Here is a 14,658-nt window from a genome sequence, read left to right as displayed (position 1 = left end):
CGGAAGCATTGATCATGTTTGTGAGCCAATCAGCTGGTTGACAATTTTTTTAACTCTTTCTTGTGATGTGGGTGGGCTACATTTCTTGCCCATTCCTAATTGCCCTTGAACTGAGTGACTTGTTCGGCCATTTAGGGGGGCATTTTTTAAGAGTAAACCACATTGCTATTGATTTGGAATCACATGCAGGCCAGACCAGGTAAGGATGGTAGATTTCCTTCACTAAAGGACACTGAAGGGGCGGCACGGTGACAGAGTAGTTAGCACTGCTGCTTCAGGGTCCCAGGTGCTTCAGTCCGGCCTCGGGTGACTGCCTGTGTGGAGTTTGTACTTTTTCCCAATGTCTGCGTGGGTTTCCTCCGGGTGCTCCGGTTTCCTCCCACAGAACAAAGAAGTGCAGTTGGGTAGATTGGCCATGTTAAAATTGCTCCTTAGTGTCCAAAAGGTTAGGTGGAGTTACTGGGTTACGGGGATGGGGTGGAGGCGTGGGGTTAAGTCGGTGTTCTTTCCAAGGGCCGGTGCAGACTGGATGGGCCAAATGGCCACCTTCTGCACTGTAAATTCTGTGATTCAAGTGAACCAGATGGACTTTTATGACAATCGACAATGCTTTCTTGGCCATCGTTAGACTTTAATTTCAGATTTTTATTTAATTCAAAGTTCACCATCTGCTGTGGTGAGATTCGAATTCAGGTCCCTTGAGTATGACCCTGGGTTTCTGGATTACTAGTCCAGCAACTACCAGGCCTCCCCAATCTGAGAGAGCGAACCATAGGTCAGTCAGGCGAAAGATGGAAAGAGCTGTTAAATAGTCTCTCAACAAGTATCCTTCACTGGTATGTCTACATTCTTCATCTACTGCTTTTCAATCTTCCTTGGTCCTGACTGCAATGGATCAGCTGATGTTTTAAAAAATGCTTCTGGTGGGTCCCACCTGAAGCCCAGAATGACACTGATGCCAGATGTAGGTATTGCTGGAGCTAAGGTCAGGATATCTGACAGGATTTCTGCTTAGTCCAGAAAGCCACGAGATTTGCTGCTGAACTGCTGTAGAGACACAAGGGCATAGTCAGGGCAATGGTTCTGCTTCGTCCTCAGAAGTTGCTGGCAAATCTCTGAAGGAGCAGAGGGGCGGCATAGTAGCGCATGGTAGCAGGGTAGCACAGGGTAACTGTTGTTTCACAGCGCCAGGGTCCCAGAGTCGATTCCCACTTGAGTCACTGTCTGTGCGGAGTCTACCCGTTCTCCCCGTGTCTGCGTGGGTTTCCTCCGGGCGCTCCGGTTTCCTCCCATACAAGTCCCGAAAGACGAGCTTGTTAGGTGAATAAGACATTCTGAATTCTCCCTCAGTGTACCCGAACAGGCGCCATAGTGTGGCGACTAGTAACTTCATTGCCGTGTTAATGCAAGCCTACTTGTGACATTAATAAAGATTATTATTAAATGTTGCTGACCTCGGTTCCATTTTGACTTCTGCCACCGCCAAGCCGGTTTCAGAATTTAGCATTCAGTGACATTTCTTACTTCTTCTCCAGTTCTCTATCTGAAATCAGGTCCAACCCTCGGGGCCATGACCTCCACCAAGGAAGGCAGGTCCCCAATCCAATCCAGCCGGAATGAGGATCAAACACCATACTGTTGGCACTGATCTGATCCACATTGTAAGTCCAAGGAGTCTGGGTTGCCATGACAATGTGCACTTTTACATGCATGTTGTGCTCTGGAGCTATAGATAGTGATGGTAGAGGCTGCACGTTCTTTCCATCACATGGCTGACCAGGAATCTCTCCTGTTCTTACCGCTTGACATTGGTGTGTGTTGGAGGGATTTGCAGGTTGATAATCAACCTGTTTGACAGCATTATGAACGCAACTTCCTTGGCCATCTAGTTCTTGAGCAGGACTTGCGCCCAGAACCTCTGGCTCAGGGGCAGGAATGCTAACCACACGCCACAAGACACTTACATTTCTTACAAAAAACATTTACCGCCTCTCGTTAGTTGTCCCGTGAAGATGCTTTTGGGACTTCTACTTGAAGCCCTCCAGTCCTGGTGTCTATTGGAAAATGGGGAGGATATTTTGATGCGCACACACAGACCTTATACTCAGCTCCATGACCCGATGAACGAGACCTTTTTCAAAACCTGATTGGAGGGATTTAAATTGGAAATTGTATAATGATGGGGATTTTGGAGTAATGGCATGGTAAAGGACCTCGGAGGGGATGAGGAGATTGGTGCTGGAGTGGTTTACAAGAAGGAAGCGGTTAAGCAGGGGATGGGAATGGGGCTCCCGAATGGGTGAGTTGGTATGGCAGTTGCATTACATTTCCAATTGATCTTATTTTAAAACTGATTAGTTCCTCAAAATAGCCACTGCTCCCATTAAAACACAATAAGCAAAAAGTTTCAGTCAGCAGATGAAAGATTTTGATGGTATTATGATCTCCGTAGATGCCACTAACTTTTTCAAAAGAGATTAATTTCCCAGCGACCAATGGAAAGGACAAAATTTCATGTTTTAAGACTTTTGCTGTAACAACCTAATATCAACAGAGACAAAACGTTACTTAGCAGGCAAATTATACACCTAACTAAAAATGGTACATTCGCAACAACAGCTCAATCGAGATATGTCTCATACAACTTCTTGGCTGTGTGCCACGCCTCTGATTTTTATAACCATGTAGGAACAGTTCCAAAGCATCTCACAGCTCAGCAGAAAGATCACTTCTATCCAAAACGTTGGGTCAAACCTTCCCAGTTTCTTTCGAAAATCCACTCAGCCCAAGTTTTCTGGGTTCAATTTATCATCATCAAGGCCCACCTCAGCCCTGTTCCTTAAATCTTCAACAGCCCTGTCTGTTCGGTTTTTTTCCAAATATGTTTATTCAAAATTTTCATTAGAAAACAAATCATGTAAAAGAACCAACCAGAGTTCCACGTTGAACATAAAACATGATTAACATGAAAAACTATCGATTCACTTAATGCCAAAAAACAAAACTAAACCCCTTAACAACTGACGGTAACTAGCACTTTAAAAAAGGGAATGAATGGCTGCCATCTTAGGTAGAACCCTTCTACCGACCCCTTTAATGGTGTACTTGACCTTCCCCAAATGCAATAATGACATGAGGTCACCTCACCAAACCGAGGCACTGGGCAGAGTAGGAGACCTCCACCCAAGCAGAACACATCGCCGGGCCATTCACATCTGTCTGGATCACTGGCAGGTCTGACACCCCAAAAATGGACACCAGCAAACAAGGCTCCAAATCAGCATTGACATGGTGCTGAAGAAATGGACCCAAAAGCTTACTAACTTGGGACAAGACCAGAACATATGAGTATGGTTAACCGGCCTACGAGAACAATGCTGACATTTCTCCTCCTCCCCAGAGAAGAATCTGCTCATTCTCGCTTTAGTCAGATATGCCTGCTCACCACCTTGAATTCGATCAGACTAAGCTGTGCACATGAGGAGGTGGAGCTGACCTTGTGAAGGGCCTCGCTCCATAACTCATCATCCAGAAGGAGACCCAACTCACCCTCTCATTTCACCTTCACATCATTCAACGGAGCTGACCCCACTGTCAGGATCCGGCCGCATATGCACAAAATAGTCCGCCCACCAGAGCAGGCCAAAGACAAATCCTCTTTAACAGGGAGAAGGGTGATGCCACAGGGAAAGAGGAAAAGCCTTGCATGGAAAAGCACAAATCTGAAAGTACCTGAAAAGACTGGAACCAGACAGTTGAAATTTCTCTGACCGTTCCTTAAAGCTGGCAAACCATCCCTTCACAAACAGGTGCCCAAACCTCTCCAAGATCTTCCTCTCCCACGACTTATGCGTTCAGTCCAAACCCGCTGGCAGAAAAAGGTGGTTTTTGCAGATGAGGGCTAGCAAACACTTGGAACAGAGCTCAAATGCTGCCTGAACTGCTTCCAAATGTCACCGGCAAACGTACTCACAAGACGAAACAAAGAAAACTTTGCAGTCACCATCAGCAAACAACTCCCGTCCCACCTTGACCCCTCTCTCCTCCCTCTCGCCCTCAGCCACCGATTCAGGGAAAATTCTACTAGAGTGAAAGGTAATGATGTGGGTACTATTGCACCACGGCTAGACACTGTGCAAGAGCTCACCTCCATTTGTCCCCATTTGGAATCAGGATCATTGAACCACAACAATATCTTTTGAATGGGCGGCAAGGTGGTGCAGTAGTTAGCACTGCTACCTCACAGCGCTGTGGACCCGGGATCGACCCCGGCCCCCGGTCACTGTCAGTGTGGAGTTTGCACATTCTCCCCGTGCCTGCGTGCAGCTCACCTCCACAACCCCAAAGATGTGCAGGGGAGGTGGATTGGCCACACTAAATTGCCCCTTAACTGGGAAAGAAAAATAATTGGGTACTTTAAATACAGGAAAAGAAAAGGAAAAAACAATATCTTCTGAATATTAGCTGCCCAATTGTGAGCTAATAAATTGAGTAGAGCCAAGACTCCTGACTGCTTGTCTCTCTGGAGCAATGCCCCATGGATCCTTGGAGTCTTATCCTCCCAAATAAATGAGAACACTAATTTATTAACTTGGCAAAGAAGGATTTGGGGCAAAAAGTGGGAGACATTGAAAAAGAAATAAAATTCTTGGGAGCACATTCATTTTAATAAGCTGGACCCTGCCTGCCAAGGACAGGGGCTGGCTGTCCCACTCTAAGTCAGGTTTGACAACATTAACCAGACTAGTATCATTTAATTTATGAAGCAAGGACCAATCATGGGCCACCCGGATACCCAGATAATGAAAGCTCGTTCTGGTGAGGCGAAAAGGTAACTTCCCCAGATGGGCTCTCCTCCCCGGGTGGTTAACCGCGAAGCGTTCGCTCTCATCCAAGTTCAACTTGTATCCTGAGAAGCAGCCAAAACTCCCGAGCAGCTTCATTATCTCGTCCATAGTGGATACTGGGTCCATTCTGTAAAGAAGCAGGTCTTCTGTGTGTAGGGACACTCTATGCTCCACCCATCTCCAATTTGTCCCCTTCCACTTCACAGAGGATCTAAGCTCTATGGCAGATAGTTCTATTGCCAAAGCAAACAGGAGAGGAGACAATGGACATCCCTGCCGAGTGCCCCTCGTCAGCGGGAAGTAGCCGAATTCAAAGCATGCGTGTGAACACTCGCATAAACAGCAAACTAGGGTTTTTCAAATTTGAGTCGCAACCTGGTGTGGGGAGGGTCGTGGAGCAATCGGTTGTGGCATTCCCGATCGCAGGAGAAGCATCCAATGACCGCAACTGGCTATTATATTGAGAATGCCGGCTATGGCTGGCTATAATATTGAGAACGCTGGCCGCGACCTGCTTTAAAATAGAATGATGCAATCTTCCTTCCAGAAGTAGCGGCTGATTGGCCGTCATGGGTTGCAAAGGTCGGCCTGTGAAGGTCGCAAAAGTCGGCAGGCATGGGTCTCAAAGGTTGGCCGGTTAAAGTGGGTTCCGGGACAAAAAGTGTGAATAACACTGCAGTAAACAAATCAAGAATATAAACTTTTGTCCAAATCAAAACCTCCCAAGAATCTAAAAAAGATATTCCCACTCCACTCTATCAATCGCCTTTTCTGCATCCAGGGAAACAATCATATCCGGTTCGGCCATCGAAGATGGGAAAAGGACTGTTTAGCTGACAACGTATATTGGCCGACAATTGCCGACCCTTAACGAAACCTGTCTTGTCTTCTAAGATTACCTCTGGGAGGCAAGGCTTCAGCTGCAGCGCCAGCACTTTGACAAGTAGCTTAACATCTGCATTTAAAAGTGAAATAGGCCGATACGACCCACACTCTGTTGGGTCTTTGTCTTTCTTGAGGGTCAAGGAGATAGAGGCCTTTGCAGGATAGACTGCAGTGAACTCGAGGATAATGAATCATTAAACATATGTGGAATTAGAGGTACCAATTGCTCCACAAACATCTGGTAAGATTCAATGGGAAAGCCATCAGGGCTCTTCCAGTCTGCATCAACCCAATGCATTTTGTAATTTTCTCTGGGCCCAACGGGGATCCCAACTCCTCACTTCTCTCGCCCTGCACAGCTGGGATGGATACTCGATCCAAAGAAAATCAGTGATGACCGAACCCTGCCGCTCGAATCACGTACCTGTACGATCTCCCGGGAATTTATTCCCTTCGGCCACCAGGTAGATCTCTGCTCCCAGTGAGGCAATATGGTCATGATGCCGCAAAATGGCCACCTCTATAACACTTACCGCGGCTCCATGGGCCTTCACTGTTTCATTGGTTCTCCCCAAAGCCATTTGGATGGGAGCCAAGGCCTCTTCCATTGATTTGCGGAGGTCCCCCGACATAACTCAGCAGTGTTTGTCAAATTCTGTCGCCAAGGTGCTCGGAAGCATCTTGGCCGTTAGTGGAGTGACTGGAGCTCCAGAGGCGGCCTCTGCCATCTTTTCCACCAACGGGTCCTGACATGCCTCCGACTCCGTTGACGAACTCCAACTTTCTGCCTTTTTTCCCCTATACAGGATCCTTATCCCACTAAATATGTGGGTTTTAAAAAGAAAATAACCCCTGGAACTATAAGAAAGGGGATAAAAGTGTAGCTCTCTAGTTACAGTCGCCTCGTCTTCCAGAGAACCACATAACGCCACCAGAAGTCTCAACTCAACTCTCAACTGTTCTGTTCCTTACCTTTAGTTTGAATGGAACATAAACTCTCACCAACATCCTGCTTCAGCACAGCAATGTTGTCTTTGTCTCTCCGCATCTGCCCCTTTTTTGTGAGATTCTGAGTAAAGGTGTCAAACATGTCACCATATTTCAATGGGTTGCCGTTTGAATTTCTCTCCCCATGGCAGCAAGATTACATGGGCATGCCTGCGGGTTGAGGTGTTCCCGGAATTTTCTGTTCTAACTTCAGTTAAAATGGGACACTTAAAAACATAAGCATCTTGTAAAGTTGCTAGCGTCGCTGCAAAAGGCGCATAATCCAGTCATTGGAATAATGGAACCAGGCTTAGCCGTGCACCTTAATAGAACTGCTGCATGGCGGCCACACCAATAGCAGATTCAGGCTGACCACACAGTCAGCAAGAGTGAGGCTTCAATTTTCATTAGGCAACAGGTGCAAAGGCAAACTGCTGCCAGATTGCATTGTTTGCGGGTGGCTGACTCAGTAGAGACTGGGGATCAAGCCTGGGGACTTGAGGTTTGTTTGGCTTAGCCACTGACTCACTATATCCTTGGAGGAGCTTCAATTATGCACTCAACGTGCATCATAATTGATTTTCTACCAAAGCAAAATGCCCTATAGCAGTAATCGGATCAAGAAGCACTGGAGCATTAACCAGAAAAATCTGACTCTGCATCAGGCTGTTCAGACTGTTTAATAAACACCATAGTTCCTCTTGCTTAACATTGCGGGTGGTGTTAGAGAAGGATGTTCCTCCGTAATACAGCACATCTTGAAAATTATGTGAAAACAGTGCACTTTTTCTATTTTATCACAGGATATAAAGTATTCAACATGATCTTGGTTCTTGCTCCACCTTATTTGGTTGGAAAAATGATTCCGAGTTGGCACTTCAAGTCCATCGCTCAGCAGATTATTCACGTTTGCTATGGAAATTATGCTGGAACACAGAATGAAGAGTTTTGCTACAAGAGCTTCCTTCCTGCATTCTGAGATTTGATAATGTGCCAGTACAGCATTTTGATCAAAACATCAGCTTATTAGTGATTTACATTGACACATGGGTGTCACACCAAGGAAGATGCTGTGAAGCAAAATTACCACACAAATGATACTTTCGAAGGGCACATTTAAACATCACAATGATACACGGCCAAAATCATCACTTTCATCAAAGTGTTTCGGACTTCCCAGTGTCTCTGACCCAGTGTGTATCTGCGGTTCTCTCTATCCTCTGTGTATCGCTGGTTCTCTCTCTCTCTGATCCAGTGTGTATCTATGGTTCTCTCTCTCTCTGATCCAGTGTGTATCTGTGGTTCTCTCTCTCTGATCCAGTGTGTATCTGTGGTTCGCTCTCTCTTATAGATATAGAACAGTACAGCACAGAACAGGCCCTTCGGCCCTCGATGTTGTGCCGAGCAATGATCACCCTACTTAAACCCACGTAACCCGTATACCCGTAACCCAACAATCCCCCCATTAACCTTACACTACGGGCAATTTAGCATGGCCAATCCACCTAACCCTCACATCTTTGGACTGTGGGAGGAAACCGGAGCACCCGGAGGAAACCCACGCACACACGGGGAGGGCGTGCAGACTCCACACAGACAGTGACCCAGCCGGGAATCGAACCTGGGACCCTAGAGCTGTGAAGCATTGATGCTAACCACCATGCTACCGTGAGGCCCCATCTTATCCAGTGTGTATCTGTGGTTCTCTCTCTCTCTCTCTCTGATCCAGTGTGTATCTATGGTTCTCTCTCTCTCTGATCCAGTGTGTATCTGTGGTTCTCTCTCTCTGATCCAGTGTGTATCTGTGGTTCGCTCTCTCTTATCCAGTGTGTATCTGTGATTCTCTCTCTCTCTGATCCAGTGTGTATCTGTGGTTCTCTCTCTCTCTCTGATCCAGTGTGTATCTGTAGTTCTCTCAATCTCTGTCGGATCCAGTGTGTATCTGTGGTTCTCTCTCTCTCTGATCCAGTGTGTATCTGTGGTTCGCTCTCTCTTATCCAGTGTGTATCTGTGATTCTCTCTCTCTCTGATCCAGTGTGTATCTGTGGTTCTCTCTCTCTCTCTGATCCAGTGTGTATCTGTAGTTCTCTCTCTCTCTGTCAGATCCAGTGTGTATCTGTGGTTCTCTCTCTCTCTGATCCAGTGTGTATCTACGGTTCTCTCTCTCTCTCTCTCTGATCCAGTGTGTATCTGTGGTTCTCTCCCTCTCTGATCCAGTGTGTATCGCTGGTTCTCTCTCTCTCTCTGATCCAGTGTGTATCATTGGTTCTCTCTCTCTCTCTGATCCAGTGTGTATCGCTGGTTCTCTCTCTCTCTCTGATCCAGTGTGTATCTGTGGCTCTCTCTCTCTCTGATCCAGTGTGTATCTGTGGTTCTCTCTCTCTCTCTCTGATCCAGTGTGTATCTGTGATTCTCTCTCTCTCTCTGATCCAGTGTGTATCTGTGGTTCTCTCTCTCTCTCTCTGATCCAGTGTGTATCTGTGGTTCTCTCTCTCTCTCTGATCCAGTGTGTATCTGTGGTTCTCTCTCTCTTGTCCACTGTGTATCGCTGGTTCTCTCTCTCTCTCTCTCTGATCCGGTGTGTATCTGTGGCTCTCTCTCTCTCTCTGATCCAGTGTGTATCTGTGGTTCTCTCTCTCTGTCTGATCCAGTGTGTATCTGTGGTTCTCTCTCTGATCCAGCGTGTATCGCTGGTTCTCTCTCTCTCTCTCTGATCCAGTGTGTACCTGTGGTTCTCTCTCTCTCTGATCCAGTGTGTATCGCTGGTTCTCTCTCTCTCTGATCCAGCGTGTATCTGTGGTTCTCTCTCTGATCCAGTGTGTATCTGTGGTTCTCTCTCTCTCTCTCTGATCCAGTGTGTATCTGTGGTTCTCTCTCTCTCTCTCTAGTCCAGTGTGTATCTGTGGTTCTCTCTCTCTCCCTCTCTGATCCAGTGTGCATCTGTGGTTCTCTCTCTCTGCCTCTCTGATCCAGTGTGTATCTGTGGTTCTCTCTCTCTCTGATCCAGTGTGTATCTGTGGTTCTCTCCCTCTGATCCAGTGTGTATCTGTGGTTCTCTCTCTCTGTCTGATCCAGTGTGTATCTGTCGTTCTCTCTCTCTGTCTGATCCAGTGTGTATCTGTCGTTCTCTCCCTCTCTGATGCAGTGTGTATCTGCGGTTCGCTCTCTCTGTCTGATCCAGTGTGTATCTGTGGTTCTCTCTCTCTGATCCAATGTGTATCTGTGGTTCCCACCCTCTCTGATCCAGTGTGTATCTGTGGTAGTCTCTCTCTCTCTGATCCAGTGTGTATCGCTGGTTCTCTCTCTCTCTCTGATCCGGTGTGTATCTGTGATTCTCTCTCTCTCTCTCTCTCTGATCCAGTGTGTATCTGTGGTTCTCTCGCTCTCTCTGTCTGATCCAGCGTGTATCTGTGGTTCTCTCTCTGATCCAGTGTGTATCGCTGGTTCTCTCTCTCTCTGATCCAGTGTGTATCTGTGGTTCTCTCTCTCTCTGATCCAGTGTGTATCTGTGGTTCTCTCTCTCTCTCCGATCCAGTGTGTATCTGTGTTTTCTCTCTCTCTGATCCAGTGTGTATCTACGGTTCTCTCTCTCTCTCTGATCCAGTGTGTATCTGTGGTTCTCTCCCTCACTGATCCAGTGTGTATCTGTGGTTCTCTCTCTCTCTAATCCAGTGTGTATCTGTGGTTCTCTCTCTCTCTCTCTCTCTGATCCAGTGTGTATCTGTGGTTCTCTCTCTCTCTAATCCAGTGTGTATCTGTGGTTCTCTCTCTCTCTCTCTCTCTCTCTGATCCAGTGTGTATCTGTGGTTCTCTCTCTCTAATCCAGTGTGTACCTGTGGTTCTCTCTCTCTCTCTCTCTCTCTCTCTCTGACCCAGTGTGTATCTGTGGTTCCCTCTCTCTGATCCAGTGTGTATCTGTGGTTATCTCTCTCTCTGATCCAGTGTGTATCTGTGGTTCTCTCTCTCTCTCTCTAATCCAGTGTGTATCTGTGATTCTCTCTCTCTCTCTCTCTCTCTCTAATCCAGTGTGTATCTGTGGTTCTCTCTCTCTGTCTGATCCAGTGTGTATCTGTGGCTCTCTCCCTCTCTCTCTAATCCAGCGTGTACCTGTGGTTCTCTCTCTCTCTCTCTCTCTCACTCTCTGATCCAGTGTGTATCGCTGGTTCTCTCTCTCTCTCTGACCCAGTGTGTATCTGTGGTTCTCTCTCTCTGATCCAGTGTGTATCTGTGGTTCTCTCTCTCTCTGATCCAGTGTGTATCTGTTGTTCTCTCTCTCTCTGATCCAGTGTGTATCTGTGATTCTCTCTCTCTCTGATCCAGTGTGTATCTGTGATTCTCTCTCTCTCACTCTCCGATCCAGTGTGTATCTGTGGTTCTCTCTCTCTCTCTAATCCAGTGTGTATCTGTGGTTCTCTCTCGCTCTCTCTCTCTGATCCAGTGTGTATCTGTGGTTCCCTCTCTCTGATCCAGTGTGTATCTGTGGTTATCTCATTCTCTGATCCAGTGTGTATCTGTGGTTCTCTCTCTCTAATCCAGTGTGTATCTGTGGTTATCTCATTCTCTGATCCAGTGTGTATCTGTGGTTATCTCATTCTCTGATCCAGTGTGTATCTGTGGTTATCTCATTCTCTGATCCAGTGTGTATCTGTGGTTCTCTCTCTCTCTCTCTCTCTCTGATCCAGTGTGTATCTGTGGTTCTCTCTCTCTCTTTCTGTCTGATTCAGTGTGTACCTGTGGTTATCTCTCTCTCTCTCTGATCCAGTGTGTGTCTGTGATTCTCTCTCTCTCTCTCTCACTAATCCAGTGTGTATCTGTGGTTCTCTCTCTCTGTCTGATCCAGTGTGTATCTGTGGTTCTCTCTCTCTCTCTCTAATCCAGTGTGTACCTGTGGTTCTCTCTCTCTCTCTCTCTCTCTGATCCAGTGTGTATCACTGGTTCTCTCTCTCTCTCTCTGATCCAGTGTGTATCTGTGGTTCTCTTTCTCTCTGATCCAGTGTGTATCTGTGGTTCTCTCTCTCTGTTCCAGTGTGTATCTGTGATTCTCTCTCTCTCTCTGATCCAGTGTGTATCTGTGATTCTCTCTCTCTCTCTCTCTCTGATCCAGTGTGTATCTGTGGTTCTCTCTCTCTCTGATCCAGTGTGTATTTGTGGTTCTCTCTCTCTCTGATCCAGTGTGTATCTGTGGTTCGCTCTCTCTGTCTGATCCAGTGTGTATCTGTGGTTCTCTCTCTCTCTCTGATCCAGTGTGTATCTGTGGTTCTCTCTCTCTCTGATCCAGTGTGTATCTGTGGTTCTCTCTCTCGCTCTGATCCAGTGTGTATCTGTGGTTCTCTCTCTCTCCCTCTCTGATCCAGTGTGTATCTGTGGTTCTCTCTCTCTCTGATCCAGTGTGTATCTGTGGTTCTCTCTCTCTCTCTGATCCAGTGTGTATCTGTGGTTCTATCTCTCTCTGATCCAGTGTGCATCTGTGGTTCTCTCTCTCTGATCCAGTGTTTATCTGTGGCTCTCTCTCTCTCTGATCCAGTGTGTGTCTGTGGGTCTATCTCTCTCTCTCTAATCCAGTGTGTACCTGTAGTTCTCTTTCTCTCTCTCTCTGATCCAGTGTGTATCTGTGGCTCTCTCTCTCTCTCTCTCTGATCCAGTGTGTATCTGTGGTTCTATCTCTCTCTCTCTAATCCAGTGTGTACCTGTAGTTCTCTTTCTCTCCCTCTCTGATCCAGTGTGTACCTGTGGTTCTCCCTCTCTCGCTCACTGATCCAGTGTGTATCTGTGGTTCTCTCTCTCTCTCTCTGATCCAGTGTGTATCTGTGGTTCTCTCTCTCTGTCTGATCCAGTGTGTATCTGTGGTTCTCTCTCTCTGATCCAGTGTGTATCTGTGATTCTCTCTCTCTCTGATCCAGTGTGTATCTGTGATTCTCTCTCTCTCCCTCTCTGATCCAGTGTGTACCTGTGGTTCTCTCTCTCTCTCTCTCTGACCCAGTGTGTATCTGTGGTTCTCTCTCTCTGATCCAGTGTGTATCTGTGGTTCTCTCTCTCTCTGATCCAGTGTGTATCTGTGATTCTCTCTCTCTGTTCCAGTGTGTATCTGTGATTCTCTCTCTCTCTCTGATCCAGTGTGTATCTGTGATTCTCTCTCTCTCTCTCTCTCTGATCCAGTGTGTATCTGTGGTTCTCTCTCTCTCTGATCCAGTGTGTATCTGTGGTTCTCTCTCTCTCTCTGATCCAGTGTGTATCTGTGGTTCTATCTCTCTCTGATCCAGTGTGCATCTGTGGTTCTCTCTCTCTGATCCAGTGTTTATCTGTGGCTCTCTCTCTCTCTCTGATCCAGTGTGTGTCTGTGGGTCTATCTCTCTCTCTCTAATCCAGTGTGTACCTGTAGTTCTCTTTCTCTCTCTCTCTGATCCAGTGTGTATCTGTGGCTCTCTCTCTCTCTGATCCAGTGTGTATCTGTGGTTCTATCTCTCTCTCTCTAATCCAGTGTGTACCTGTAGTTCTCTTTCTCTCCCTCTCTGATCCAGTGTGTACCTGTGGTTCTCCCTCTCTCGCTCACTGATCCAGTGTGTATCTGTGGTTCTCTCTCTCTCTCTCTGATCCAGTGTGTATCTGTGGTTCTCTCTCTCTGTCTGATCCAGTGTGTATCTGTGGTTCTCTCTCTCTGATCCAGTGTGTATCTGTGATTCTCTCTCTCTCTGATCCAGTGTGTATCTGTGATTCTCTCTCTCTCCCTCTCTGATCCAGTGTGTACCTGTGGTTCTCTCTCTCTCTCTCTCTGACCCAGTGTGTATCTGTGGTTCTCTCTCTCTGATCCAGTGTGTATCTGTGGTTCTCTTTCTCTCTGATCCAGTGTGTATCTGTGGTTCTCTCTCTCTGTTCCAGTGTGTATCTGTGATTCTCTCTCTCTCTCTGATCCAGTGTGTATCTGTGATTCTCTCTCTCTCTGATCCAGTGTGTATCTGTGGTTCTCTCTCTCTCTGATCCAGTGTGTATTTGTGGTTCTCTCTCTCTCTGATCCAGTGTGTATCTGTGGTTCGCTCTCTCTGTCTGATCCAGTGTGTATCTGTGGTTCTCTCTCTCTCTGATCCAGTGTGTATCTGTGGTTCTCTCTCTCGCTCTGATCCAGTGTGTATCTGTGGTTCTCTCTCTCTCCCTCTCTGATCCAGTGTGTATCTGTGGTTCTCTCTCTCTCTGATCCAGTGTGTATCTGTGGTTTTCTCTCTCTCTCTGATCCAGTGTGTATCTGTGGTTCTATCTCTCTCTGATCCAGTGTGCATCTGTGGTTCTCTCTCTCTGATCCAGTGTTTATCTGTGGCTCTCTCTCTCTCTGATCCAGTGTGTGTCTGTGGGTCTATCTCTCTCTCTCTAATCCAGTGTGTACCTGTAGTTCTCTTTCTCTCTCTCTCTGATCCAGTGTGTATCTGTGGCTCTCTCTCTCTCTCTCTGATCCAGTGTGTATCTGTGGTTCTATCTCTCTCTCTCTAATCCAGTGTGTACCTGTAGTTCTCTTTCTCTCCCTCTCTGATCCAGTGTGTACCTGTGGTTCTCCCTCTCTCGCTCACTGATCCAGTGTGTATCTGTGGTTCTCTCTCTCTCTCTCTGATCCAGTGTGTATCTGTGGTTCTCTCTCTCTGTCTGATCCAGTGTGTATCTGTGGTTCTCTCTCTCTGATCCAGTGTGTATCTGTGATTCTCTCTCTCTCTGATCCAGTGTGTATCTGTGATTCTCTCTCTCTCTCTCTCCGATCCAGTGTGTATCTGTGGTTCTCTCTCTCTCTCTAATCCAGTGTGTATCTGTGGTTCTCTCTCGCTCTCTCTCTCTGATCCAGTGTGTATCTGTGATTCTCTCTCTCTCTCTCCGATCCAGTGTGTATCTGTGGTTCTCTCTCTCTCTGATCCAGTGTGTATCTGTGGTTCCCTCTCTCTCTCTGATCCAGTGTGTATCT

The 14,658-nt window shown here is 46.9% G+C and overlaps 1 protein-coding gene across 6 annotated transcripts in view; it reads right to left on the bottom strand.

The window, feature by feature from the left end:
- Nucleotides 1–14,658, bottom strand: part of b3gntl1 (UDP-GlcNAc:betaGal beta-1,3-N-acetylglucosaminyltransferase-like 1) — a 432,810-nt gene that overhangs the window by 280,823 nt on the left and 137,329 nt on the right. Inside the window, exon 1 of one of the 6 annotated variants that reach the window (XM_038777407.1) lies at nucleotides 6,705–7,629. The exons of the other annotated variants lie outside the window; for them this stretch is intronic. Coding sequence (XP_038633335.1) covers nucleotides 6,705–6,740 — 36 coding nt within the window. The 5' untranslated portion in view covers nucleotides 6,741–7,629. Of the gene's footprint in view, nucleotides 1–6,704; nucleotides 7,630–14,658 lie in introns of those variants that run through there. 6 annotated transcript variants of the gene reach the window in all.

This window comes from Scyliorhinus canicula, chromosome 18 (genome assembly GCF_902713615.1).
Source record: "Scyliorhinus canicula chromosome 18, sScyCan1.1, whole genome shotgun sequence".
NCBI classification, from domain to species: Eukaryota; Metazoa; Chordata; class Chondrichthyes; order Carcharhiniformes; family Scyliorhinidae; genus Scyliorhinus; species Scyliorhinus canicula.
Note: the sequence above shows the minus strand (reverse complement) of the source record. Positions and strands in the feature narration are given on the sequence as shown.